This window comes from Maylandia zebra, linkage group LG1, assembly GCF_041146795.1.
Source record: "Maylandia zebra isolate NMK-2024a linkage group LG1, Mzebra_GT3a, whole genome shotgun sequence".
Taxonomy (NCBI): Eukaryota; Metazoa; Chordata; class Actinopteri; order Cichliformes; family Cichlidae; genus Maylandia; species Maylandia zebra.
Window position 1 is genome coordinate 37259824 of NC_135167.1, and position 27756 is coordinate 37287579.

Here is a 27756-nt window from a genome sequence, read left to right on the forward strand (position 1 = left end):
CGTCCACTTTGCACAGCTACCCCTTCAGTAGCGAGCAATTATCAGAGAATCCACATTTGACAGCCGGTCAAATTTGAAGAAAGGGTTCCTAAGGGCTGGTAACGTGGTTACATCGAGCGGTGTGGCTTTGCGCATCGGTTTCAGTGCGCACACTGGGCGCCGTGGATGCGCGTCCACGGAGAACAACTTAGCCCGACTTCATCTGGAAACCTTCTGCTTTCCTTAACGGCTTATAGATGAAAACTACCCTGGAGGAAACTCTTCGTAGGACAAGGAGCCCGTCAGTCTGCGGCGCACGGTGCAACACCGGCGACCATGTCGGACAACTTCACGGATTTTAACAACGACACCCTGCCGGCGGCCGCCGTCAAACATTTAAACTTCCCAGCTCTCATTTTCGGGATTTTCTTGATCATCGTCGTCACCTGTGGAAATGTGCTCGTGTGTATAAGCGTTTACTTGGAGAAAGCTTTAAAAACCACTACAAACTACTTTATAGTGAGTCTGGCATTTGCAGACCTGCTGCTGGCGGTGCTGGTTCTCCCTCTCTTCGTTTACGCAGAGGTAAGAGCCGTATTACCCAACAGGCTTATCAGGTCAGCATTTAGTACAGCATGCGTGCAGATGAGTCTGACTGTGACTCGAAGAAAGCGTCAGACAGAAGATAAGCAGGTATCTCTACATCTCCTGCAGTTCAGATGCAACATTAACCAAGAGGAAATGAAAAATATATAAAGACTGAAGGCCGCACAGTGTGGCTTCAAGACTTCACAAAATCCAAGGTGCCCATAAGAACTTTAAAGGCCTGGAGACTATAGACGTAATAGACGTAACCAAGACGTACAAACCACTGTGCAAAAATAGCAAAACTGGGGAAAAAAACACATGCTTGCTACAAAAAACAGTAAAATGCAAACTTTAGACTCCAAACCCGTCTAAAATACCCTTAACCTCATAAGACCCGAACTCTTCCACAGCATGCATTTTTAATTTCTCTTTGCTATTTGGGCTGATTGGGACCTGATGAATGTAAAAACAAAGAATTTTTTTTGTTATTTTACCTGATTTTTGTTTCTGAGAAAAATGAGAGCCACATATGAGGACATCGGTTTTAAATTTCAATAGAACAGTGTCAGTAAAACGTCCTCGTTAGTGGACATCAGGCCCTTGTAGAGCAAAATTTAGTATTTTGGTCTAGACAGCCCAAAATGTGATGTCCACATATGTGGATGTCAGGAGGCTAAAGAAAAGAGCATGGAAACACAGAAAATAACAACTCCAAATATATGGTAAATGGCCTGCATTTATACAGCGCTTACTAGTCCCTAAGGACCCCAAAGCGCTTTACATATCCAGTCATCCACACATTCACACACTGGTGATGGCAGCTACATTGTAGCCACAGCCACCCTGGGGCGCACTGACCACCACCAGTAGGCAACGGGTGAAGTGTCTTGCCCAAGGACACAACGACCGAGACTGTCCAAGCCGGGGCTTGAACCGGCAACCTTCCAATTACAAGGTGAACTCCCAACTCTTGAGCCACAATCGCACGCAGATGCACGCAGATGCAAAATAACAAAGATGCAAACAGAGATACAAAAGAAACCGCAGAGTGACAAAATCAGCACATATCGGTAAAATGATTACCAAAAGAAAATGGCAAAAGGACTGCAAAAAGATGCAAAATGTGACGCTTCAGTTTCTAATAATGTGTGAGCCCTAAAGTACTAGTGGACAGAAAGCTGTTGTCTTGAATTCAGGTGTTTATTAATTATAACAATTCTGGAGGATTAACACTCAGATTGTTGTGACTTAGCGAGGTAGCTAATTATACTCATCAGAAAAAGAGCATCATAAAACAGAGACGGCTGTTCGTCTTTCATCAGGATAAATAAAGACCGAGGGGAGACAGTGGGAGCTTTATTCTGGTGTTGAGAAAAGGTACGACCCATAATTCACAACATCTGCAGGCAAAAGACCAGGATGTAGCCTTGCCTTCAGTATCAGGAGCCACCTGCCTGCATGCCTGCCTGTCTAAATATAATAGAGACGCCCTGCTGAGGCTTCCCCTTAAATCCTCCTTAACTAGCTGCATTTGAGATCTTGTTATCTGTGCCAGTGGTCACAGCCAGTTAATCTTCACACCAGTGCTTTGTCCACATACAGTCACTGGATTAGAAAGTCTGTCTGAAAGTTAACGCCTACTGTGCTTGCTGAAGAAGTCAGGGGACAGAGTCATGCTTCATGCAGGAACGTTTGTGGCACTAAGACAAGAGGATTGGGAATATTTGCAGTGAGTTTCTTTTGACTCAAGGTTTGTGTGTTTTTGTGTTTGTTTATGTGTGTGCAGTTTCAGGGTGGAGTCTGGTCCTTAAACATGCTGATGTGTGATGGCCTGATGACCATGGATGTGATGCTGTGCACCGCATCAATATTTAACCTCTGTGCTATCAGTGTGGACAGGTATACCTCTTTACGTTGCTCCTACATGCTTGCTTTTACTGTCAAAGGCATTCGATGAAGATGAGTCTGAAAGGTGAAAACTAACAAAAACACAGCAGATACTATGATTAATCCTTCAGCTGTTCTGGACACAAATACTTGCTACAAAGAAGAAAACGTAATATTAAAAAGGGAATTTCATCATATAGTTATTTCATTCAGATAACAGTGTAATCCAGATATACTCCTCACATTTTGTTTCCTATAAAATAATTAAGTTCCAAACTGAAATTCAAGTTAAAAACAAGCATTAAAACAAATGTTTCGTGGACTTTCTGTATCACCACATCCACACTAAACTGAAATTTCTCTATTTTTAAAGGCCAATGTCAGGTTATTTCAGTCTGGTGAATTAACCATTAATATGGCTGTTGTAGCTTTAACTTTGCAACTTTGGTGATTTGGAAGAGAACTCATCATTTACGGGAGAGCATGAAAAGGTCCAAGGTCACTGCAGCTTTTCAAAAAGCCTGATTTACTATAAATCATTACAGCTAAAATAAAATGACAGAAAATATAGCTGCTTAGGACGGATATATTCGTTTGCCAAGTTAAATCAATGTTGCGCCATGGGAGGTTGTAATGAATCAAAATAGTTTTTTGAATTCTCTCAAAGGCACAGCCACCACAAAATATTACTCTTGAGCACTGCAGCCAGTGAGTAAAGTCATCCTGAGTTCAGGATCACCATCAGGCCGGGGTCCTTCTGTGTGGAGTTTGCATGTTGTCCCCCGGTACTCCCACGTCTCCCACAGTCCAAAGACATGCAGTTAGTGGGGTTAGGTTAAATAGTTATCTGTGTTAGTCCTGCGACAGACTGGCGACCTGTCCAGGGTGCCTCACACCCTAAGACTGCTGGGATAGGCCAGAGGAAAAGCTGCGTGAAAACCTTACTCTGTTTAACATCAATTTTTTTAAATGAAATTTTCATAGAGGGGCTAAAAATTTTGTCCCTGTGTTTGTCTAAATGTCAGCAGACAGTCATCCAAAGCCTTTAATAGACTGAGTCCACTTTACAAATGACTGTCAAAGCTCCCAGGTCTATCTTTTTATTTAAAACCTCCAAACAACGCTTACGTACCCAGCGTGATCGATCAAGGTAAAAAGTATAACTTGACAGTAACTATGACTGAATTAGTCTCCGGAGTCTTTGCTCAGTGACACGAGGACAGAGAATTATTTTTGTAACTCAGAATAATTCAGCTTTGACACTGAAATTTACATTTTTAACCTTATACATTTGAAGTAACAGGAAATACTGAAATGAAAATCATGCAATATAAACTCTGAACAGCTGTGTTACTGTAAGAATAACAGTTTTTTCCAGTGTTGTGAACCAGGCTGAGACTTCCTGTCAGAAGTGGACAAAAGCTAAATGTTTCCTAGGACAAAGTTTAGATTATTTTACTTCTTTTACTTACCAAAAGACTATTTACCAGTATTTAATGTATTTAATGATAGCTTTACTAAAAATGATTAGACAATCAAATTTGGACTACACATAGACTACGAATGGAAACCAAAATGCTTCCAAGCGCTTGAGATCATGATGTTAAACATATCCTTGTGAACGCTTCTTTCTTTCTGCAGGTTTATTGCCGTGTCCATTCCACTAAACTACAACCGCAAACATGTGGACCATCGTCAGATCATCCTGCTATCTGCCACCTGGCTGCTGGCCTTAGCAGTGGCCTCGCCTGTCATATTTGGCATCAACAACGTACCTAACCGTGATCCCACAGAGTGTAAATTGGAGGACAACAACTATGTGGTGTATTCCTCAGTCTGCTCCTTCTTCATTCCTTGCCCCATCATGGTCCTGCTCTACTTTGGGGTTTTCCGCGGGCTGCGTCGCTGGGAGGAGACCCGTAAGGCCAAACTACGAAGCAGCATCGAGGCCTGCAGGAAGCTGCAGCACGCCGCCATCACCACGACCCTCGCCCCAGTGCCGGGCACCATCCCTGGACCTCTGCCCATGCCTCTGCCCAGGATTATTGAGAGAGATCTAGCCCAGTCTCGCATGGATGATTCTGGCGACTACATACAACAGGAGATTCCTTATCCACGGCAGTACAGAGAGAACTCGGTGCCTACGCTGACCTTCAGCCAGCAGCAAATGAAGACGAGAGCCAAGCTCAACAGCAGGGAGAGGAAAGCTATGAAGGTCCTGCCTGTCGTAGTAGGTGAGTGCCTTTATTGGTGAGCCAGCAGCACCCGAGGACCGTTAGTGTTACCAAGCTTTAGTCCAAATCAGTGTTTTACAACTCTGGGTGGATAGTTGACAGAAGCAGCGCTGCTGTGATAACCTGCACTGTAGGATTTGATCTGTAGCTCCTCTGCCTGCTGTCGAAACACGTTGACCTAAGTGTTCCTGTTATTTCTAGCAGGCTTTTCGCTGTCGCTCGGTTTACGTTCATTCATCCGTTCAATCATTCACATCAATGATTCGAGTCGACAGGAGGTTTGTGTTGTGATCGCTAAAAAGGGAGACGAATCAGAGTTTCCTGAGCTCATTTCCTGTTGGTCAGCTGGCATCAGAAATGTTTTGGGAAAAGCAGAAAGCAGCGTGTCACAGTTCTCTTATGATGCCTCCGTCCAAGCACGCACGAGCTGTGCTGCAACCTCAGAGGCTGCAAATGAAGCTGACATAATTCTGGTGTAAGCCGAAAAGCCTCAACTATAAATGAAATCAAGTTAAAACTGATTTAGGACACTTTCTCATGGGGAGTATGACCTTTAATACAAGTGTAACAGTGAACTAGGTTTTATAATCTTTCTAATCTAATATAAATAATGTTAGCTGAATGTTGCTGTTGAACAAACGAAAGCCCGTCCAGGGCTTGGTTTATATTTTTATGTATCTCTTCCAATAACATGGATCTTTTCCTATTATGTGGCTGAGCTTCCATAGTTACTCAGTTACAGCTTGTTGGACAAAGATACTGAAACACAGAAAACTGCTGTTTCTTCTCATTTTGGTTACACAAAGAAGCTTGTATTGTGCACGTCTGTCACAGATTATAAACCAGTGACACACCTGCATAGCAGAATCTAGACTTACAGGCCAACAATCTAGATGTCCAACCGCAGCTGAACTGAGCAGAGACCGAATGTGGAGCTGCAGATTGGAGCAGTGCGAATGCTGGAAGAGAGCGAGGCCGATGGCAGACGTGGACAAGATGACTCATTTGAATTGTTCTACTTTTACAGTAACTTATTAAAATGTGTTTCTTATCTTGTTGTAGCCAGCTTGAGGTTATTTTTAAAGTACAGGCAGAGACTGATTCAGTCTTTCATAGTGAAGGCCCCGTTTTTTATAACCAATAACAGAGGCGGATTACGGGGGGGGGGGGGGGGGGGGGGGGGGGGGGGGTGTTTATAGGCTCTGTTTTGAGTTTTGTTCAAAACTAAATGACAAGACAGACCCAGAATCAGAACTAGATGATAGTAGCACTAAAAATCATCATAGACCTGCACTACACTTATTTTTTAATTCTACCAAAGTCCACTATTTAGATTCAGAAACGTTTATATAATTATTTATCCTTGTTGTGCAAACAAGCCTGCAAAACTCAATAAATATAGAATTTGAAAAATAGCAAACCTAAAAAGAAACACTAGGTACGAGATACATGAGGACCTATGATACAGTGATACTTTTGGTAAACAACCATTTGACTAACATGTGTGTCTCACCTGCTCTTGTTCCTCTCTCTCTCTCTGTTCCTCTCTCTCTCTCTGTTCCTCTCTCTCTCCCTCTGTTCCTCTCTCTCTCTCTCTCTCTCTCTCTCTGTTCCTCTCTCTCTCTCTCTCTCTGTTCCTCTCTCTCTCTCTCTCTCTCTCTCTGTTCCTCTCTCTCTCTCTCTCTCTGTTCCTCTCTCTCTCTCTCTCTCTCTCTGTTCCTCTCTCTCTCTCTCTCTCTCTCTCTCTCTGTTCCTCTCTCTCTCTCTCTCTCTCTCTCTCTCTCTCTGTTCCTCTCTCTCTCTCTCTCTCTCTCTCTCTCTCTCTGTTCCTCTCTCTCTCTCTCTGTTCCTCTCTCTCTCTCTCTCTCTCTCTCTCTCTCTCTCTGTTCCTCTCTCTCTCTCTCTCGCTCTCTCTGTTCCTCTCTCTCTCTCTCTCTCTGTTCCTCTCTCTCTCTCTCGCTCTCTCTGTTCCTCTCTCTCTCTCTCTCTCTCTCGCTCTCTCTGTTCCTCTCTCTCTCTCTCTCTCTGTTCCTCTCTCTCTCTCTCTCGCTCTCTCTGTTCCTCTCTCTCTCTCTCTCTCTCTCTCTCTGTTCCTCTCTCTCTCTCTCTCGCTCTCTCTGTTCCTCTCTCTCTCTCTCTCTCTCTCTCTCTCGCTCTCTCTGTTCCTCTCTCTCTCCCTCTCTCTCTCTGTTCCTCTCTCTCTCTCTCTCGCTCTCTCTGTTCCTCTCTCTCTCTCTCTCTCTGTTCCTCTCTCTCTCTCTCTCGCTCTCTCTGTTCCTCTCTCTCTCTCTCTCTCTCTCGCTCTCTCTGTTCCTCTCTCTCTCTCTCTCTCTGTTCCTCTCTCTCTCTCTCTCGCTCTCTCTGTTCCTCTCTCTCTCTCTCTCTCTCGCTCTCTCTGTTCCTCTCTCTCTCTCTCTCTCTCTCGCTCTCTCTGTTCCTCTCTCTCTCCCTCTCTCTCTCTCTCTCTCTGTTCCTCTCTCTCTCGCTCTCTCTCTCTCTGTTCCTCTCTCTCTCGCTCTCTCTCCCTCTCTGTTCCTCTCTCTCTTTCCCTCTCTCTGTTCCTCTCTCTCTCGCTCTCTCTCCCTCTCTGTTCCTCTCTCTCCCTCTCTGTTCCTCTCTCTCTCTCTCTCTCTCTCTCTCTCTCTCTCTCTCTCTCTCTCTCTCAAACACCAACATCATCAAATATACAGTTGAAACCAGATGTTTACAAACTCTTCATTGCTGACAATCAAGCCAACACATTTTCGAAACAACTCTGGCTGATTGGGACCCACACCCAGTTTCACACCTTGGCTCAGGCGATTAGAGGATCATCAGGGGGTCCTTTTGTCCCTCTGTGGGGGGAAACTCCCACTAGGTTTATATCTGGGACTCTCCACCATTTGACCTTAGAACTGAAGAAGCTTCTTGGATGAGAGGTGAAACGTCTTCAAGCAACTTAAAGAAGTCCAGACGCTTTTCTTTGCAAGCTCCTTTGACTACGATGACCTGGATGACTGAGAACCTTCACAGACATATCTATGTAGACTATGCACATATCATACAGTTGAGTGCGTAATCACATTTCAGTCATTCAGTCCTTTGGTTTGTTATAAATGCATATTGTGAGAGTGAACCTAACAGAAACCTTTAATAGTGTATCACAGTGTATCACATTTTTTACATATTAAATTAACTCTGAAAGAATGTCCTGTGGTCAGGCTGAAACCATTACTCACTCTGTGGCGGCAAAGAAAACCATCTCTCTTCTCTTTAGTTTTTCCTCCGTGGCAAATCCTTACGGGCCATCTTACAGTGAATTTGATCTTTTGTGTGTGTGTGTGTGTGTGTGTGTGTGTGTGTGTGTGTGTGTGTGTGTGTGTGTGTGCTTCACCTGTGGAGGTCACTGGTCTGTCACAGAATGACACAGAACCATTCACACTCCACACCAAAGGGTCAGATGAGCAACAGATTTCAACCCAAGACTTTCTTGCTGTGAGGCAGCAGTGCTGACTACTAATATCAGTGCCACGGGGGCGTCACATTTGTAGGTAAATGCCCTTTTCAAACCATTACTTAACCCAACACCTGAGGAACAGAAACAAAGATTGTGACCATATTTAATACTTGTGGCCAGCTGCTGACTTTGTCACTATCACTGTAGGTTTTCTGTACAGACAAGTGGTAGCTGTTACACAGACCACTAAAAGATTGGACAACTGTAAGAAAAAGCAGGAAAAACAAGGGAATTTTGGTTTTGGGAGCTTGTTGTTGACTGAGAGCTAGCTGGAGACGAGTTTAGCCTGGCATATGGACAGCTGGAGCTATGGATGAGTAACTAGTTTGGTAGAATAGAGCAGGCGTTTAATAGACTAGCAGAATATACACACTGGGAGGCTGCTGTGTTGTTATGGTTCAATGAGCAAAGAGCTGTGGGATGGCCGTTTAATGAGAGGAAAGTGGGGGATGCACATTTATGACAAAAGAAGACTTGCCTGGTCTAGGTTTGGTGTGACGCATACAGACACTGACAGTTAGCCAAGTCTACAGTCAGGCTGAGTGGAAGTGGCAGAGCCGGGTATTTAAAGGGCTTGATGACTGAGTAAGCTGCAGCTGCTAAAGCTCTGGTTCCAATACACCTGCCACACACACACACACACACACACACACACACACACACAGACACTACAGGACTAACGGCAGGTCAACCTGACCCAGAAAGGGATGTGTGGGGGAGTCAGATTTGGAAGCTACAATACTACTCATTATCCAAATGTCAGTCATTATCAGTATCTCTCTCTCTCTCTCTCTCTCTCTCTCTCTCTCTCTCTCTCTCCATGTATATATTTATATATATACACACTCACAGGGCTCTAGACTAACTTTTTGCCACGGTTGCACTGGTGCACCTTTTCTTAGGCTAGGGCTGGGTATCATCACTGATTTCTATAATCCATTCGATTCCAATTCACAAAGTCCCGATTTGATTCAACTTTGCCTCAGACAGTCAGAAATATTATAATTCTGATCATTTATCAGTACTGACACTTGTGAGACTTTATCAGAGATGTGAGCATCACAGCAGAGGCCTTTGTGTCAAAGTAACGGAGGATAAAACTCAGAAAAACATGAAGCAGATTTTCCTGGCCTGGCTTTTTATAGCAGATAACCTTAAAAAATTCTGCATTTTGCATAATTTTAAAATGTTTAAATTCCTGTCCGAGGTCATTTAAGTAAAAAGATTAAAAAAAAGAAAAAAAAGACAGCGGCCGACAGCGCTGTAAACAACAGTAGACTGATGGGTAATAAGCGAATGAATAATGCAGAAAACAGAGATTTGAATGGTAAATGGCCTGTATTTATATAGCGCTTTACTAGTCCCTAAGGACCCCAAAGCGCTTTACATATCCAGTCATCCACCCATTCACACACTGGTGATGGCAGCTACATTGTAGCCACAGCCACCCTGGGGCGCACTGACAGAGGCGAGGCTGCCGGACACTGGCGCCACCGGGCCCTCTGACCACCACCAGTAGGCAACGGGTGAAGTGTCTTGCCCAAGGACACAACGACCGAGACTGTCCAAGCCGGGGCTCGAACCGGCAACCTTCCGATTACAAGGCGAACTCCCAACTCTTGAGCCGCGATCACCCCAATTTGAGAGAGAGAGAGAGAGCGCTGTGCATGAAGTGTGATTTTATCGCGGTGGAAGCAAAACAGCAAAAGTCAGAGTGAATTCATGACGATGTTTATCAAATGTGAAGCGTAGTTTGATCTTCTTTTGCTGCTGGTTCAATGAATTTTGGTTGGAGAGAGACAAAACCTGCAGCTCAGACTCTAGCGCAAAAAAGACGTAAACACAGCGCGGACCCGATGCATCAGAATCGGTGAGCTGTCGGCTTTCAGCCCCGACGGCTTGTCTGTCTACGGGCCGTCGGGTGAGAAAGCCGAGAAAGAGAAAGCTGATTCTGTTGCGTGGGGTCTGCTCTGCGTTTACGTCTTTGTGTGGAGTCCGTGTACCTGCTCTCATTTACTGTTTGGTTGTTGTTGAAATAGTTTTATGAGCTTTAACCTGAAATTCTGGCGTTTCTGGCAAAATAAGTTTATATTTAAATGTCAATTCAGGATTTAATGAATCGATATCGCTTTATTCAAGCTACTCACCTCTCTATTCAAATCAAATGTACACACGAAGGACTACGGGAATATCTGGACCACGGCCAATCAGAGAGGCCCCGCCCCTGACTGTCTCTGATTGATTTAGACCACGATAGGGGCATAATGTGTGTCTGCTGTTGACCACACGGAGACGTTCAGAGTGGCGGAATTTGTTTTTGGGTTTTTTGTAGCAAAGAAAAAAAAGATTCATAACTCTATATTTCAGATTCCTGACAGCGCTTTAATTCAATTCAATTCAGTTTTATTTATACAGCACCAAATCACAACAGTTGCCTCAAGGTGCTTTATATTGTAAGGCAGACCCTACAATAATAGATACAGAGAAAAACCCAACGATCATATGACCCCCTATGAGCAAGCACTTTGGCGACAGTGGGAAGGAAAAACTCCCTTTTAACAGGAAGAAACCTCCGACAGAACCAGGCTCAGGGAGGGGCGGGGCCATCTGCTGTGATTGGTTGGGGTGAGAGAAGGAAGACAGGATAAAGACATGCTGTGGCCACCCTTTAGTGACAGCTCTGCAAACCCTCGGCCTTCTTTCAGTGAGCTTCATGCGTGACGACTGTGACAGGACTGTGACAGGAAGATGGCGCCTTTGCTCGGCTTGCCGTCTACCTGCCTATGCTGTGTTGTATTTTATGCTTTTATATCAGCCCTGACGTTTAATATATGGCGCTATGCTGCTGTGATTTACGACCGTTCTTCCTTGCTCCACATCAAAGACTCTATGGAACGTCTTTATGATGACTGGGACAGTTATAGAAAAACTTTTCCCCCACCATTTGTGCACTCTTCCACCTCACTGGATTACTTCTTGCTACCTGCGAAACGTGCCCTAAGCAATTCCAAGAAGAAATCGAGGAAAAGAGGCTGTAGGGCCGGCATCCAGGTACACATCAGACGAGACTACAGATCGGAGATTTCCCGACTCGTCTGGAGGCGTCCCCGGTTTCTGCTGCCAGTTACCCTTCCGGATTTGATTGGAAACACGTACTTGCAGCCACTACAGCGTGGATCCTGCCCATCTGATGCTCTGGATTTTGCCGATTATCTCCCCACCGCTGCGCCCTCACAGCCCGCATCGCACAACCGGTGGTTGGCCCCGCCGGTTCCGTGGCGCTGCTGGAGACCTCGCGTGCGGGCACGGTGTTTGCTGTCAATTCCACTCCGACAAGCTGATGGGAAACCTGCGCTGTCAGCTTTTAATCGGATCGCGCTCTTGAACGCCCGCTCCATCGCAAACAAATCCTTCTCTCTGAATGAGCTCTTCACAAGGAAAAGCCTGGACTTTCTGTTTCTCACCGAAACATGGCAGAGGGATGGCGAATTTATTCACCTAAATGAACTGCGTCCTGCAGACTGCTCTTACTTGGGCGCCCCCCATTTAGGTCGCCGTGGTGGAGGTCTTGCCGTTGTCTTTAAGGACAGTTTCACCTGCAGAGGTATGCAAACTGAAAACTATTCTTTCTTTGAGTCGCAAACAATTAAGGTGGGCTCTACGAACATCTTTCATTGTGTTTTAGTCTATCGCCCTCCTGGCCCTGCTACTGAGTTCTTAAAGGATTTTATGGACTTCTTATCTTCTATTATCAAGCTGGAGAAAGCTTTAATTCTTGGGGATTATAACATTCATATTGATGATGCCTCATCTAACTCTGCAGCTGAACTTCTATCTATATCCGAGTCTTTTAACTTTGTCCAACATGTCTCCGGTCCAACCCATGTAAAAGGCCATACCTTGGACCTTGTTTTTTCCTTTGGCCTCAACATTGGCAATGTGTTTGCTGAGGATGTACATTTGAGTGATCATAACTGTATCTTTGTTGAACTTAATTTTAGCTCTAAACAGACGCCTGTGAAGTTAAAAACTCATAGACGCATAATAACTGAGACTACTGCTGAGAGGTTCTCCATTATGTTTGACAGGTCTCCACTTGTTACCGGAAATGATGTAAATGTTCTTATTCAGTCTTTTAATAGGGAATGCACATCCATTTTGGATCAAGTGGCACCTATTAAAACAAGCTCGGCTTTACAAAAGAAGACATGCCCTTGGATAAATGAGTCTATCTTAAACTTAAGGAGAATATGCCGCAAAATAGAACGACTATGGAAGAAAACCAAACTTGACGTACACAGGCTCCATCTTCGAGATCTCATGCTCTCCTTAAATGACACAGTGAGAACTGTTAGATCAGAATATTTTTCTAGACTCATAACAAAAAACAAGAGAAATCCCAAGTTTCTTTTTGACAAAGTTAGTGCTATTGTCTCCCCAGATGTGGTACCTTTAGATGTACACTCTAAAGTAGATAGTAATAAACTCCTCCGATTTTTTAATAAGATTAACGACATCAATGCTAAAATCTCCCCAAAGCTTTCTTGTTCTCCGAGTCAGGCACTCCCTTTGTACTCCTGGTCGACTTTTACAACAGTAACATATGATGAAATAGCAGCCCTGGTTGACAAAATGAAGCCGTCCGAGAGCCCCTCAGACATTATCCCCACTAAGCTTTTTATTAATGCCTTTGACACCATTGGTCCTTGGGTTGTGAACCTTTTTAATGTTTCTCTTCAGACTGGGGTGTTCCCCAGCTTTTTTAAACATGCCATTGTGGAACCAAGGCTCAAAAAACCCAACCTGGACCCAACACTACTTCAAAATTTAAGACCTATCTCCAAACTCCCATTTATGTCAAAACTCCTTGAGAAGGCAGTAGCTGTCCACTTTACGGCATACTTGGAGAAATATAACATCCATGACCGTTTTCAATCTGGGTTCCGTAAATTGCATTCCACTGAGACAGCACTACTGAAAGTTACTGATGATATTATGATGTCAGCAGACTCCGGAGAATACACAGTCCTAGTCTTGTTAGACCTCACCTCAGCCTTTGATACAGTCAACCATACCATCCTGATAAACAGACTGAGAGACCTGGTTGGGATGTCTGGCTCTGTTCTAGACTGGTTTTCATCTTATATATCTGAAAGGAGTTTTAGTGTGTCTGCAGACCAGATCATGTCGGAATCTACAGAGTTGTTGTGTGGAGTTCCTCAGGGCTCTGTGCTGGGACCTATTCTGTTTTTAATATACATTCTTCCTTTAAGTCAGATAATACAGCAGTTTCCTGAAGTATCTTATCATCTTTTTGCTGACGATATTCAGCTACATTATTCGTTTAAGCCTGCTGAAGCTCATAAGCTCTCCAATCTGATTGACTGTTTAACCAACATTAAACAATGGTTGAACAATAACTGCTTACAGCTAAACCCGGCCAAAACAGAAACTCTGATTATTGCACCAGGCAGTGCAATACCTGATATTAAACGGCGACTGGGTGACTTAGGTTCCTCACAGAAACATAACCTTAGAAACTTGGGTGTCATTTTTGATGAAGCTTTTTCTTTGGAGGGGCATTTAAATCAGACAGTAAGAACCTGCTTTTTTCACCTGAGGAACATTTCTAAACTTAGATCCATCGTGTCAACAAGTGAACTCGAGATGATAATACATGCTTTTATCTCTACAAGACTTGACTACTGTAACAGCCTGTTTACTTGTTTAAACATGAAAGGGCTAGCCCACCTACAGGTTGTTCAAAACTCTGCAGCGAGGCTACTGACCCGCTCGAACAAGGGTGCTCATATGACCCCTGTTTTAAAGTCGCTGCACTGGCTACCAATCAGATTCAGGTTCCATTTTAAAATTCTAGTTTTAACTTTTAGAGCATTACAGAGACAGGCACCCCCCCCACATTGCTGATCTGATTCATACACATACCTCCACTCGTAACCTGAGGTCAGCAAACCAAACCCTTTTAGTGGTCCCCCACACTCGTTTTAAAACCCGAGGGGACCGATCTTTCCAAGCTGTTGCACCCAGATTGCGGAATGCACTTCCCCTATTTCTACGGGGTTTGGACTCAGTGGAGACCTTCAAAAAGCAGCTAAAGACATTTTTATTTCAAAAAGCTTTTAATTAGACCAGGGTTTTCATGGTGTATTTTATGACTGTATTATGTTTTTACCTTGTAAAGCACTTTGTGACATATGTCTGTGAAGGGTGCTATATAAATAAACTTTACTTACTTACTTACTTAGTCACCTGAGATGGTTTCACCTCACAGGTGTGCCTGTCAGGGTTCATTTGTGGAATTTCTTGCCTTCTTTATGGAGTTGGGACCATTAGTTTTGTTGTGCAGCAGTCAGGTTGGTACACAGCTGACAGCTCTATTTGACAACTGTTAGAATTCATATTATGGCAAGAACCAATCAGCTGAGAAAAGAGAAATGACAATCCATCATTACTTTAAGAACTGAAGCTCAGTCAGTCTGGAAAATTACATAATTCCTTTATGGGCAAATAGCTGCTAAGAAACTACATGGCATCCTGTTAAGACACCATTTTAACCACCACCAAGAAAAAGAAACAAGCAGAAGGGATTTGTTTGGGCCAAGAAACAGAAGGAGTGGACATCAGACCAGTGGAAATCTGTGCTTTGGTCTAATGAATCCACATTTGAGATCTTTGGTTCCACCTGCCGTGTCTTTGTGTGACACAGAAAAGGGAAACGATGGTTCCTACTGTGAAACATGGAGGAGCAGATGTGATGGTGTGGGGGAGCTTTGCTGGTGACACTGATGGGGATTTATTTAAAATTGAAGGCATATTGAACCAGCATGGCTACCACAGCATCCTACTGCGGCATGCATCCCATCATTTATTTTTCAACAGGACAATGACCCCAAACACACCTCCAGGCTGTGTGAGGGCTGTTAGACCAAAGAGTGATGGAGTGCTGTCCAGACCTTTGACTGGTGTGTGTGTATGCTCATATGAATCTGTCAGTTACAACTTAAAGTGAAAAGAAACTTGATTTCCCTTTTGTACGCTCTCCACAGGTTGCTTCTTGTTCTGCTGGACTCCATTCTTTGTGGTCCATACGATGCGAGCCGTGTGTCTGACATGCAGCATCCATCCTGGTCTAATGAGCACTGTCACCTGGTTGGGCTACGTCAACAGTGCTCTCAACCCCATAATTTACACCATGTTCAACACAGAGTTCAAGAAATTCTTCAAGAAATGCTTCCGCAGCTGCTGCTGACAACAGATTTCCCACCACAGACTCTGCAGTGAGCTGAAGGCGGAATGAGAAGACTGGGAATGGGTTTTGGAAGGATTTACAGGATTTACAGCATATGACTTCTGCTGGAAAGTCAGAGGTTTTCAGTTTAACCACTTACTTATGGTTGATAGTGGCTTGCTGACAACTTATTAAGATTGTTTCTAAGTTGCAAATACTGATCTTATAAATTCCATATCTGGGTCTGTTTTCTCCGTTGATGACGTGATTTTGTGATCCCCACGAATTACGGCCTAGAAAAAACTAACAGTGCATTTGTGGAAAGCTACAGAAAACAGATGAACACAGCCTCCCTTATTGAAAACAGAGATTTCACTTTGTCTACATGGCACTTTTTTTGGAATATACTGTCCATCAGCCTTGGCTGGCTGGGGTTACTGTGAGCCAGTTCCACAGAAGGACATGAGCATCTCAAAACATCTCCAACTATACGGAAAGACTGAGTAAGCTTCAACAGAGCAGAATGACAAGCAGCTAAAAGCAGCTTCAAGAGCAAAAACTTGTCTAAAATCAGCCACTCATGCCTACTGTTATGAATAAGCATAAAGCAACAGTTTGGCATGATGTGTTTCTTGCAGACAGATAAAGAAGATAAACACCGGTCTCATGTTTGTGTGGTAAATATGAAGCTACAGCCAGCAGCTGCCTAGCTTAACTTAGCTCAGAGTAGCTTAGCTTAGCTCAGTATAGCTTAGCTTAGGCTAAAGGCTGGAAAGAATAGAAACATTAAAAACATTGTACAGCTCTGAATTATCGTCATCTCGGCCACATAGTAGCAATTTTCAGTCATTAGAAGCAGAATTAGTAATCAGTGCTCGCTTATGAGTTACCCACTGAATAAAGACTTTTATAGTATTAGATGTGATTAGTGGCACAGCAAGATGCACTATGTAGGGTTACAAGTCCTACTTTGACTCTGCTCAGAAGACTGTATTGCCTCCTTTACATTACCAGTCTAGAATCTAGTGTGCGACCTTTTCCAGCCTTTATGCTGATCATAGCTGAGCTAAACAACCTCTGTGAGTGTGTTTGACTGAGTGGAAGGATATAATGATGTTGTGTTTATTCTATCTTCAGGTAAGAAACCATTCAAGTGTTTCCATACATAACAGACTGAATAAATTTTTTGATATAATGAAAAGTTCACATCAGTTCAATTTAGACTGCTTCTAGATCAGGCATGGCTAATCTGTAAAACTGTGCATCAGATCTTGTCGTATGAATTGTCAGGTACAGTTAAGCATTGTAACTGCCTAACTGATTTTAGCTGAAAATGGAAAAATGTTTTTCCTTCAGAGAAAGAGGATTTTGGAACGAGACCCAAAGTGTGAAAGATAACAATATTTAGTCATGAACTGCTGACATCTAATGAGCTGGTGTGAACCTCTTCAATGGTATACAACACTGAATATAGCACAGTCGAAACTAGCTTACTTTAACTGCTTTAAAGTAATTTTAAGATATGTAATAATGAAATGATTCATATAATATTAGTAGCTTTATGCCTTAAATTCAAAGGATGTTCTTGTCCATCATGATAGAATTGATCCATCTAAAACACATGCAAAAAAATGTAAGCTGTCGTGGAAATAATGAGTAATTTATTCCTTTCTCTGCTTCAGCGCTGAAGGAACTGCACGTCTACATAAAGTTTTGTTATATATACTATATTTGCTCAACTTCTCATTATTACAGGAAATGAGTGGTATTAATAATTCTTTTTAAATTGCTAAATAACAGCAGCTTATGATACTTAAGATACCACATGTTCCTTCTGCAAACATTATTTTCTACATTTTCTTTCACATATAGACACATAATATGTAGTATGATTGTAATGCATGTTGTAAGGGGAAGAAAATTACAATAGTTTTCTGATACTGTAAGAAGACATTCTTGTTGGTTTAGTTCAAGGCATAATATAATGAAAATGTGTGCCATTTTAACGAGCATTTGTTGTTAATGTAAGAAACCATGCTAATATTGTTATTGTTCCTAGAGCAATATTACAGGAATATAAGATAAAACAACTATTGCTGTCTCACAAGATTCCAGTTAAAGCACATTATTGCTGAATAATACCGAAAAATCTTAAAAACAGCTGTAGACGTTGCAATTTTATTTGGTCATTGGTGTATTTCCAGTGTGCTTGATGCTGAATGAAAGCTCACAGAAAGTTTTTCCACGTTTTGTGAGTGGTATCATTACCACTCTGTGTTTTGTTACTGACTGTGCCTACTGTATGCCACATCCACACTTTAAGTGGGAAAGTTTCTAATAAAATGTTTCATCTTTCTAAAAGCTCATCTTTAGTGGCCTTCATCTGAAATCTAATCAGCTCGGTTTGAGGTTGGCGTGGTGGGTGTATGGCATCGTTGGATGTGCCAGAACACGTCGTTCCAGGCACACAGACCACATCCCAGATGTGGTTTTAGCTCATTCTCATGGAGAGAGAAGGGACTGTGTACTGCATGTTAGTGTCATTTGTAAAAATCAAAATTTTTGATAAAGGTGGAGTTCAGAAATAAGCTGTGTCCTTTTTACTCGAGTAAATCATTTTGCGTCTTTCTTAAGCTGAGCATACGATTATTTCAGCTCCTGCTCAAACTGTAAGATTGACTCGCAGGGGTTAGAAGGTCACAATATCTTCTCTCGCTCTCTCTCCCTCTCTCACTCACACACACACACACACGCACACACACGCACACACATACCACCACCACCATCAACTTTGTTAAATTGCTAATGAAAAACATAATTGAGCACCAATGTCCATCCAACTCTTTTCACGGTTGTTGTGGTCGTGATAATTTTGTGAGGCCACATCGAAGAGGCTCGGATGAGCCAAAGTTCTACAAGTTGTGCCTCCGTCGCTTGTGTCCAGATCACACGCTGCACTGCTGCTCCATCTTTTCACTTCCATTTCTGTGTTTGTGCGTGCGCAGTGTGAGAGGCTGCGGTGACACCCTCACGAGGGGCGACAGGATTTCAAACAGGTTTGATTTTCTTACGACCAAAGGATTGATGATTTCCATGGTCGTGAGGTGTTAATCGCTTCTCGTTACCCCACGTATACTACACGATGCACGACGCACGATGATTAAGGCGAAACTTGGGCCGATCCCTAAAACGGTCACACGACTGAAAAATCAGCTCAAAATGACCTCAAAATCGCACCGTGTATGCCCAGCTTTAGGCATGATGAGGCTTTTGTAACCACTTTGCAGTTATTCTTGAGGCTCTTTGGTAGTTGTTTGTTTATAATCGAGGGAGTTTTGTGTAGTCATTTTGTTTGAGGTCGTCATGTCTCTATCGTTATTTTGTTCTTTTTCAGGCGATTCTCTCTCTTTATAGTCACGTTATTAACCTAATAAGAACATTTTGTCTCATTGCTGCTATTTCTCTTTGAGGCCGTCATGTCTCTATCTAGGACCTGTTTCCTGTTTCTCTTTGACATGGCTTTCTGTCCTTTTGGTCATGTTGTGTGTCATTGTGGGCGGTTTAATAGTTTTGTTATCTGTGTCTGGCTGACCAGCTTCACTTCATCACAGTCACAGTGGCGGAGCGGGGGGGTGGCTTACTGGGCTTAAGCCCGGGTTGTTTTTTCAGAAGCCCGGGGTCTTTTGGAGTGTAATTTTTTCATAGTTAGATGCCTGGCTGACAACTGTATAAAACAAAAACTACACACAATATTCGAAGCACATAGCGCACACTGTGGGAATTTATGACTGTGCGTAAATCCCCCCTAATATTGGTATGATCCAAGCTCAGGCACTAAGGGAGGGGGCGGGGGCAGCTGCTGTCTGCGAGTGCGCTGTTGGAGAAGCGCAGGGAGGCAGACAGAGGAGAACTGACGTTTGACCAGGTACCAAAGCAAATCATTCGTACTGTACAAATAATGTAAATATGACGGTGAATCACGAAAGATTGATATCAAACTGATCACTTGACCAATTTTACGTTACTTTCTCTTCGAGTGAATCAACAAATGAATGAAAAGGAATGAAAAGCGGAACAACAACAATGCTGTTTCTTTAGAGAGTCTTAGCTTACATGTGTGTTTATTTCATATTTTCAGTTGTTACCCTCCACGGCTAAATAAATCGGTTTCAGTAATGCACTGATATACAAGAATGGACATAAGGAGCTTCTTTCAAAGAAAAAACTCAGGTAGATGTTATTTTATATATTATGCTTTGTATGTTGTTCAGTATATTTCTATGCAAAACAAGAGGAACTTCAACACACAGCAGTACATTCACAGCTGAAACCAGATATTTACATACACTTTATGGAAAACACAAGAACATGTTTTTACTGTACAATATCAATTTAGAGTAAACTTGTTTTGTTTTGGATAAATAAATATTGAAATATCTTTTGAATTAGTTAAATGTCAGAATAAAGAGAGACAGCGCTTCTATTTTTATCACTTTCATCAAATTTAGGGTTACATGTACACTAAGTTTATTGTTCATTAATAAGAAAACTGCAGACGATTCCATTCTGAGCTGAAGAAGCTTCTGATTGGTTAGTAGAGTCCATGTGAGTAAATTGGTGGCACAGCTGTGGATGCATATAAGGCAAAACACAGAGCCTGTTTCTGTGACATGGGAAAATCAAGAGATGTCAACCAAAACACCAGGAACAGAACTGTGGAGCTCCATAAGTGTGGCTCAATTTGAATACAATTTGGTGCCATTTACAATTAAGAAATACAGATAGTTTCTCTCTTTACTCTTAAAGTTAACAAATATGTTTTTTATATTTATCAATCTAAAAAAAATAAACATTTATTTATTGTACTATTCTTAGTTAGCGTATTGTCTGTCTTGTCTTAATGTTGGTTTAAAATGGAGCACTGTAACAAAAAATAATTTCCCCCAGGGATCAATAAAGTATTCTGATTCTGATTCTGATTCTGATTCTGATTTGATGTTACAATTAAAAAAGTGTTTTTATCTGAAGAGTATTTAAACATCTGGTTTCAACTGTATATTTGATGATGTTGGTGTTTGAGAGAGAGAGAGAGAGAGAGAGAGAGAGAGAGAGAGAGAGAGAGAGGAACAGAGAGGGAGAGAGAGGGAGAGAGGAACAAGAGCAGGTGTAGTGCAGGTCTATGATGATTTTTAGTGCTACTATCATCTAGTTCTGATTCTGGGTCTGTCTTGGTTAAGTCCTAAGTAGTCCTGATTTTGAGCTGTTGTAGTCCTGTTTTAATTCTGGATCAGTGATATATATTTTTCCCTATATGAAGTCATTCTCTTTTGAACAAAACTCAAAACAGAGCCTATAAACAACACCCCCCCCCCCCCCCCCCCCAATCCCACATGCATACTACCCTTTAGGGCTAAGCCCCAGGTGTATCAAATGTCTGCCTCCGCCTCTGCTTCATCATTCTGATGGGAGCCAAAGATTTCCTCAGCATTTTGTGTGAGCTCCTTTTAAATCCACACCAGTTCTCCTGGTTGCACTTCAGCTGTGGCGTATAGGTTGTTCTGTCATCTTGGAGAACATTAAACAAGTATTTTTAGAGCTTTACAGAATATCTCTAAATATTGATTCTGCATGTTGCAAAATGAATTCTGGACCACTTCCCCATGTGAGGAAAACGAATCCGTCTTTACTTCTTAGCACTAACACAAGTAAGACAAGTAGTACCAAGACTCCTAAAAACTTTTACCTCCCTCATTCTCTCTGTTTCACCTTTGAACACAGACTCCATCCATCTTCTTAACCTTTATTCAGGGTCGTGGGGGGCAAAGCCTATCATAGCTGTCACAGGGCAAGACGCAGGCTACACACTGAACTGGTTCCCAGTCACAGACGTTCATCTTAAATGCTCATTCAGTATTACGACTTGTAAGTCCAGAGAATCAGCTGCTGCAGCGGGTTCGTTGGCTTTATTTCCATATATGACGAACGTTCTGTTGGCTGCAAGTCTTCCATGGAAATCATATTTCACATTATTACTCCAGACTATAAATGGTTGTGTTGAAGTCCCTCTGGTTTCTGCTAATTCTGAGCTAAAGATGCTGCTGGGCATCTTCCCATGTCTCTGCAAAATCACCTTGTGTGCTGTTAAATCCTCCCAATTCTTTCAATCTTTGGGCTGAAGGAAGGACAATACTCGGTGTATAAATGCTCAATCAACAATCTTTTATTCCATACAATTCAACACTTTATGAGCATAAACCATCCGGATGGGGAGACATGCATGCAGAGGGACACAGCAAATCTCAAACTGGTGGAGGGTTACTCAAACTCTTACAGCCTCTGATGGCCCCCACCTAGTCGTAAAAACCTAACATTCACATGTTTTCTAACTCCTAGCTGAGCCTGACTTATGACCTTGGCTCCCTGTCTCTCTGCTTACAGAGTACAGGGGGTGAAACTCCTGTGGAATGTGATCCGTCTCCTGCATTATCAGAAACCAAGGCCCTCTGCACACAATATTCTCTCCTTAACTCAGCAGTATGAAATGTCATGAAACAGTGTAACTCATTCACAGTAAATCAACAGCATAGGACAATATAAACCTATCTAATAAATCTAAGGATTTTTCACATTTTCTTCATCCAGAAGTGTAATGCAAACTAAAATTACACATTGATCATTTTCTCTATAATAAGTGTGATGCGGCTTACAGCAGTATAATAAGTCACTCATTTTGATTACAGGCATAAGATAACATATGACAGAATAATAATCTCACAGTGTGCGTGTGTGTGTGTGTGTGTGTGTGTGTGTGTGTGTGTGTGTGTGTGTGGTGATGGGATTTCCGGCTCTTTTTAGAGAACCGGCTCTTCAGGTTGTTTTGTTGCTTTAATTCATTTATTATTAACAACAATATAAAATTATGCACAAAAGGAATTACTAATGTAAAACAAAGTGGTTTTATTTATATATGTTTATATATAAATATATGTGGTGGTCCCTAGAGACAAAACACGTACAAACTCCAAAACACATTTCTAGCATTAACTGAACTTCCAAAACAGCTGCCTAGATCACTTAAATTACACAGTTGGAAGCATGTGTGTATTGTTTGTGTATTTATACACAAGCACACAAATATATTCAAATATAATTTTTTTAAATTAATTAATTAATTTATTTTTGTGTCCTGTCTGGCACTGTAGCGATCAGAATTATTGTCTGAAGGCCAAGAAAAATGCCCAACACATTTACTTTCCCAAGTGGGCCTTTTGCTATACTGGTCCACTTGATTGTCATAGTTTATTTGATCTTTATTAGTTATTTTTATTAGTTAAGTTATTGTAATCAGGCCAGACTGGACTCGGGGACGGGAAAGAAAAACAAGAAGAAAAGTTCAGAAGAAAGTTAACAGAAGGAGAGGGAAAGAAAAAGGAGAAAAGAGATAGAGAGAAAAGACAATGAAAATCTGCTTCATCACCTTTTTTTCCCCTCTTTTCCTGGATCACCTGTTGAGAAAAAAAGAAAACAAGCAGAAGAAGACTAGAGCAATAGAATACACAACATATTTTCAACATCATATATTCAAATAATTTTTTAAAAAAAGTTCATTTACCTGTTACTACCACACACCAAATCCGGTCATTGGTACTTGCTGCCTTGTGTAGCCTCTAGGTAACAAAAGCTCAACACTGCTCCCTAGCATCCTGGAGCACTTCTGTTGTGTTTTGTACGTGTTTTGGAGTTTGCGCGTGTTTTGTCTGTAGGGGCCACCGTAAATATACTTTTATTTATTCACTCCACATAAAATGTAATAAATAAATCATATAATACAAAAACCAACTATTCACATTTCAACTTTTAACTATTTAAATTTTCAGCTTTTTCCTTTTAAACAAAATGATAGTAGCACAAACGAAAAATTTTGCAGCACAAACCAGCACAAACGTAGCACAAATGTTTGATACCACTTTTGTTGGATTTGAAGAAGGTGGGGGGGCCAACTTCACTCACATAGTATAAAGGGCTTTGGCTCGACCTGGCCCTTTGACCTAGGTCAGAGCCATGTAACCAGGCTCCTGATTGGTTGTCGCGGCGCGATTTGACGCTGGAGTTCAGATTTTTCCAACTCGAGCGGTAGACGCAAAACGCGCGTGTGCACAAAATGCAACACAAAAACTGACGCGCGTGGTTTTATTCGCGAGCCAAACGCGCCAGACGCGCTACACTGACGCCCGTTTCACGCGTTTTCGCGACGCAAATCTGCTTCCAAATTTTCGCAGGACACGCAGTCGCGTGTCATCGCGCTTTTTCCATTGACTTTACATGTAAACCTGACGCTCTGGCCGTCTCTATCGCGGTCGGTGTGAACACACACCTCACTATGTGTGAGGTGTGCGTGTGTGTAGATGTTTGTCTTGTAGCTTCTTTGTGGTCATGTTGTGTAAATTAAATCCCAGGTTATGTTGTCATTTCAAAACTTACAGTTAAGCTCCAGTGTTATGTTCAAGTTGGAGATAAAAATATATAAATTCAATTAAATTTAAAAAGCAACAACAGCAGAATCACATGACCTCCTCTGTTCTTTTCTATGGTCATATCACAGCACAGGGAGCAGTGTGAGTCCTTGTTCGTTTAGGAATCCCTAAATTTAAACGAGGTGCAGTGCAGGTTTTTTTTATCACTCTGAGAGAAAAGTGGAACAGAGTGGACTGAATAAGAAAACTGAACAGACACAATTTTAACTCCCCAGTATCATTTCTTATAAGTGAAAGGCAAAGTAATTGGAAAAAGGAAAATGTCTTACACCAGGTGTAAAAATATACCTTTAATAGGCACCCAACTGAGATGTGCAAATTGAACATTAGGGTAGGTACAGATTATCTCCCCGTGAAGAGAACAAAGTTTTTACATCTCCATTGTTCATGTTTTATCTCGAGTGTTTCTAAAAGTAACAGAAGCTTGTCACCAGGAACTGTTGGGAGTTTTGTCCCAACGATATTCATGTTAAAAAAAATGTCAGCAGATGCTCCAGTGAAAAAGCCACAATCAGTGAATGATGAATTCTTTCTATAGAAAAGAAAACCAATAAAGTGTTGACAACGAAGAAATTTAATCAAATGTGAAAAAAGGAAAAAAAAACACATTATTGACCAAAAAGTCTTTTTATAGCTTCTTAAGCTTATTTACCTTTTTTCAAACAGAACATTCTAGACTGCAACAGTTTTTTACTGAAAACGTGTTTTATAACAATCATACTTCAGCTTTAAAAAGTGGTAAACAAATATAAATGTATGCAAAGAGCTACACAACCTCAGTCTTTTCTCACTAGTTCACAGACTTTAAATCTTTTACTCTGTCAGGCATCTTCTCCACTCTGTGGCTCTTTAAATTTCTTGATCATTCTTCCCACTCCACTTAGTGACACTTGGAAACACAGTGATAACTTTGCATATCCTTCTCCTGCTTTGTGAGCATCAATAATCCTGAGTACTCTTTCCGAATCAGAATACTTTATTAATCCCGATGGAAATTAGGGTTACAGCAGGCAGCACGCTAATGGTGCATGCGCACTTACAAAGGAACCTTCTGACCAACTTTACACAAACATCACATTGGGGAGACATGTCAGAGAGGTAGGCTGATAGGAAAAAAACAACGAAAATACATAACATGAGGTAAGAGGAGGAGAGAAAAAAAACTCCACTCAGACTGAGCTCCTACTGGGAGAACAGTTTGATAACAGAAAAAAACACCTCAGCACAAAAAGCACATGACTATCAATACACCATAGAAACACAAGACAAGCAGTAAAGGGTAAAGGGTAAGAGAGAGCCGGTGTAGACAGCTCATCCGGTCCTGCAGCATGTCTGCGCTGGTCCAGTCGACTGCCATCTTCCTCGGTAGGGCACAAGCATCGAAGGCGTTTGGAAAGGGAGGGGGGATCAGTGTGTGCATATCAGTGTGTGTGTGTGTGTGTGTGTCCAGAGTTCAGCTGAGACAGTGTCCTTCGCCCTGCCAGGCTAAGTAAACAGTCTTCCAGCCAACCCAGGTGGCCTTGCATGGAATGGGGGGAACAGTATAAACACAGTCGTTATCAGGGCGTTTTGTTCAGCTCCAGCCTTGAGGCCGCAGCTGGCGCCGAAGGGGTCTCCACATGAAGTGATGATAGTTTTTACTTTAGTGCAAACAACTCATATGAATTTCAGAGCTGTTCTAACAGTCCAACACTGGTCTCTCAATCTCCCGTTGGAGAGCTGTGAGCTTTCTATGATGTTATCCAAACTTACGTTCCGTGATGTTGTCATTCTTTTTGCTCAAAGAGCAGGTCCTGAGAACTTACGACTGCAGTGCACTTCCCAAGATGTGATCGAATTTGCGCTCAAAGGTGTTATTCGAGCTAGCCCCTCCAGATGTAATCCAGTTTTTCACTCAGAGGTCTTGTTCTGAGTATTCACAGCAGCCGTGCGTTCTCCAAGATCTTCTCCGTGCTGCACTCAATGAGCCCATTTTTAGAAACTCATGCCTCGCCCCATCATTTCAATCCCAGCGGGCAGCCTTGTGGGGGTTTGAACAGCCGGTTCCGCTTCCTTAATTCTTCGATAAGTCAGGGCCAAGCCAGCTCCGATCAGCAAGAACCCTGTTATCATGAAAACCCTGTTTCTGTGTCTCCTGGGTTAAAGAGTGTACTGTGCTACCTTGACAATCAGTCCAAAACATCAGCATACCTCTACTGATAATCTTTTCCCCTACCATCAAGCAGAGTACTAAACAACCAGAAATGCAGACCTGATAGGAAAGAAATATAATTATAATTACAATTTTAGAGCTAATAATGACTTAATTGCAGGGAACCAACTGCTGTTTCTTTTTTATGGCTTTTTGCCTGCAACTCTTCCATGACGACCACTTAGGACCAGATTTCCCAAGACTATAAATGGATGTTCCCTGAGCTGGAGGTGCTGTTGGTAATTTTCCCGTTTCTAAAACAACATCAGCTTGTTTGTTTTACCTGCTGGACTGTTTCTATGACTCCTCACTGCACTCCCCAGTCCCCAACATGAACCTGTTCATTCCCACAAAGTTTCTATTAATTAGAAACCTTGGAATTACAACATGCTGTTATTGATGTCATTCATTTTTAGTTTATTTAATTGCTTTAACCATTCTCTTCCCCTTTACTTTAAAGTGCTTACAGATTTTATGCAGGAATGTTAAACTCACACCAAAAAGTAATTATAAAAAAAAAATTGATCTATGTATGTGTGTGTATGACCAAATATGACCATATATGCTCCTCCTTAGCATAACTACATCTATCACTACGGTCTTCTTCTGCTAGTCCACCACTACTATGTTTGGTTGGTTAACCATTTGCTAGTTTATCCATCTGTATATGGAAGTCAAACAAGATCTTAGCTTTCTAGCTGATCCCATTCTGACCTCAGGACTTCCAAGTGATACTCGGGACAGATGTTCCTGTACACTAGTTGTGCCATTCCAAGTATGCCCTGCCTGTTAGCTTCTTACACCCTGGTGTTGTGTGCCGAATTGTCTTTACAGAGCGTGCATCTGGGGTCTTGCCTGATGTGGTAGACACCCTAACCCTCTACTGACCTTAGTCTTGCACTTAGAACTTGTTCCTGCCGCCATGATTAGTGCCTATGTGCTGTGTTTCAGTCAGAGTTCATCCAGCCGTTGGTAGGATTTCTTCTATATGCCTGTGGTACATGCTATTCAGGTGCCAGTTCTGTTCCTGCTCCTCTTTTTTCTCAGGTTCCTCGGTTGTCCCGGTGTACTGACAGATCTTTGTTTCATCATTGATAGTGTTTCTGACACTCACTAGTCCTGAGCCTCCTGCTTCTACAGTCTCAGGGTGTTGGATGTGAACCCCTCTGTAAATGACTGGGACCCAGCACACATGCGTGGTAAGGACCTTTAGCGTCTTGTCAGTAGCTCCTGTTTCCTCCTTTCCCAGCCGATTATCCCAGCAGGGTATCTGAGGACCGGCAGGGCGTAGGTGTTGATTGCCCAGATCTTGTTCTTCCCATTGATCTATTGCAGAATGACCCCCTTGCTGCAATGAGTAAGGGAAAGCTTTGATGTGTTGTCCCTAAAGGTTGGTTGGACTCATCAGCTAATGACTACAGTTGTTTGCAAAAGATTATTATACTAGTCTACAAAATTGTTGTTGTGATATTTCTGAACAAACTTTTAAAAAGTTACTCTTTTGACCCCACTGTAACACAAACCCCATAATTTCACGGTACATGTACAATGACAATAAAGGGCTATTCTACTCTATTCTATTCTATTTTTTGAAACCA

At 42.2% G+C, this 27756-nt stretch overlaps 1 protein-coding gene across 2 annotated transcripts; it reads left to right on the forward strand.

Moving 5' to 3' along the window:
* drd4b (dopamine receptor D4b) lies at positions 1-27729 on the forward strand. 2 transcript variants are annotated; one of them, XM_076885751.1, is made up of 4 exons: positions 1-564; positions 2354-2466; positions 4096-4688; positions 27257-27729. In XM_076885751.1, exons 1-4 carry the CDS (start codon positions 316-318, stop codon positions 27316-27318), a joined length of 1017 nt encoding a protein of 338 aa, XP_076741866.1. In that variant the 5' UTR covers positions 1-315; the 3' UTR covers positions 27319-27729. The 2 variants fall into 2 exon arrangements, with proteins under 2 accessions (XP_076741866.1, XP_004566436.1); XM_004566379.2 differs by lacking the exon at positions 27257-27729 and adding an exon at positions 15252-17799.
* The last annotated feature ends 27 nt before the right edge of the window (positions 27730-27756 follow it).

What these genes read in the sequence shown, in the direction of transcription:
- drd4b (XM_004566379.2), top strand. Translation starts at nt 316, where the DNA reads ATGTCGGACAACTTCACGGATTTTAACAACGACACCCTGCCGGCGGCC. An exon ending in CTCTCTTCGTTTACGCAGAG is followed by an intron (nt 565 to 2,353) that starts GTAAGAGCCGTA and finishes ATGTGTGTGCAG; the next exon opens with TTTCAGGGTGGAGTCTGGTC. An exon ending in TGTGCTATCAGTGTGGACAG is followed by an intron (nt 2,467 to 4,095) that starts GTATACCTCTTT and finishes TTCTTTCTGCAG; the next exon opens with GTTTATTGCCGTGTCCATTC.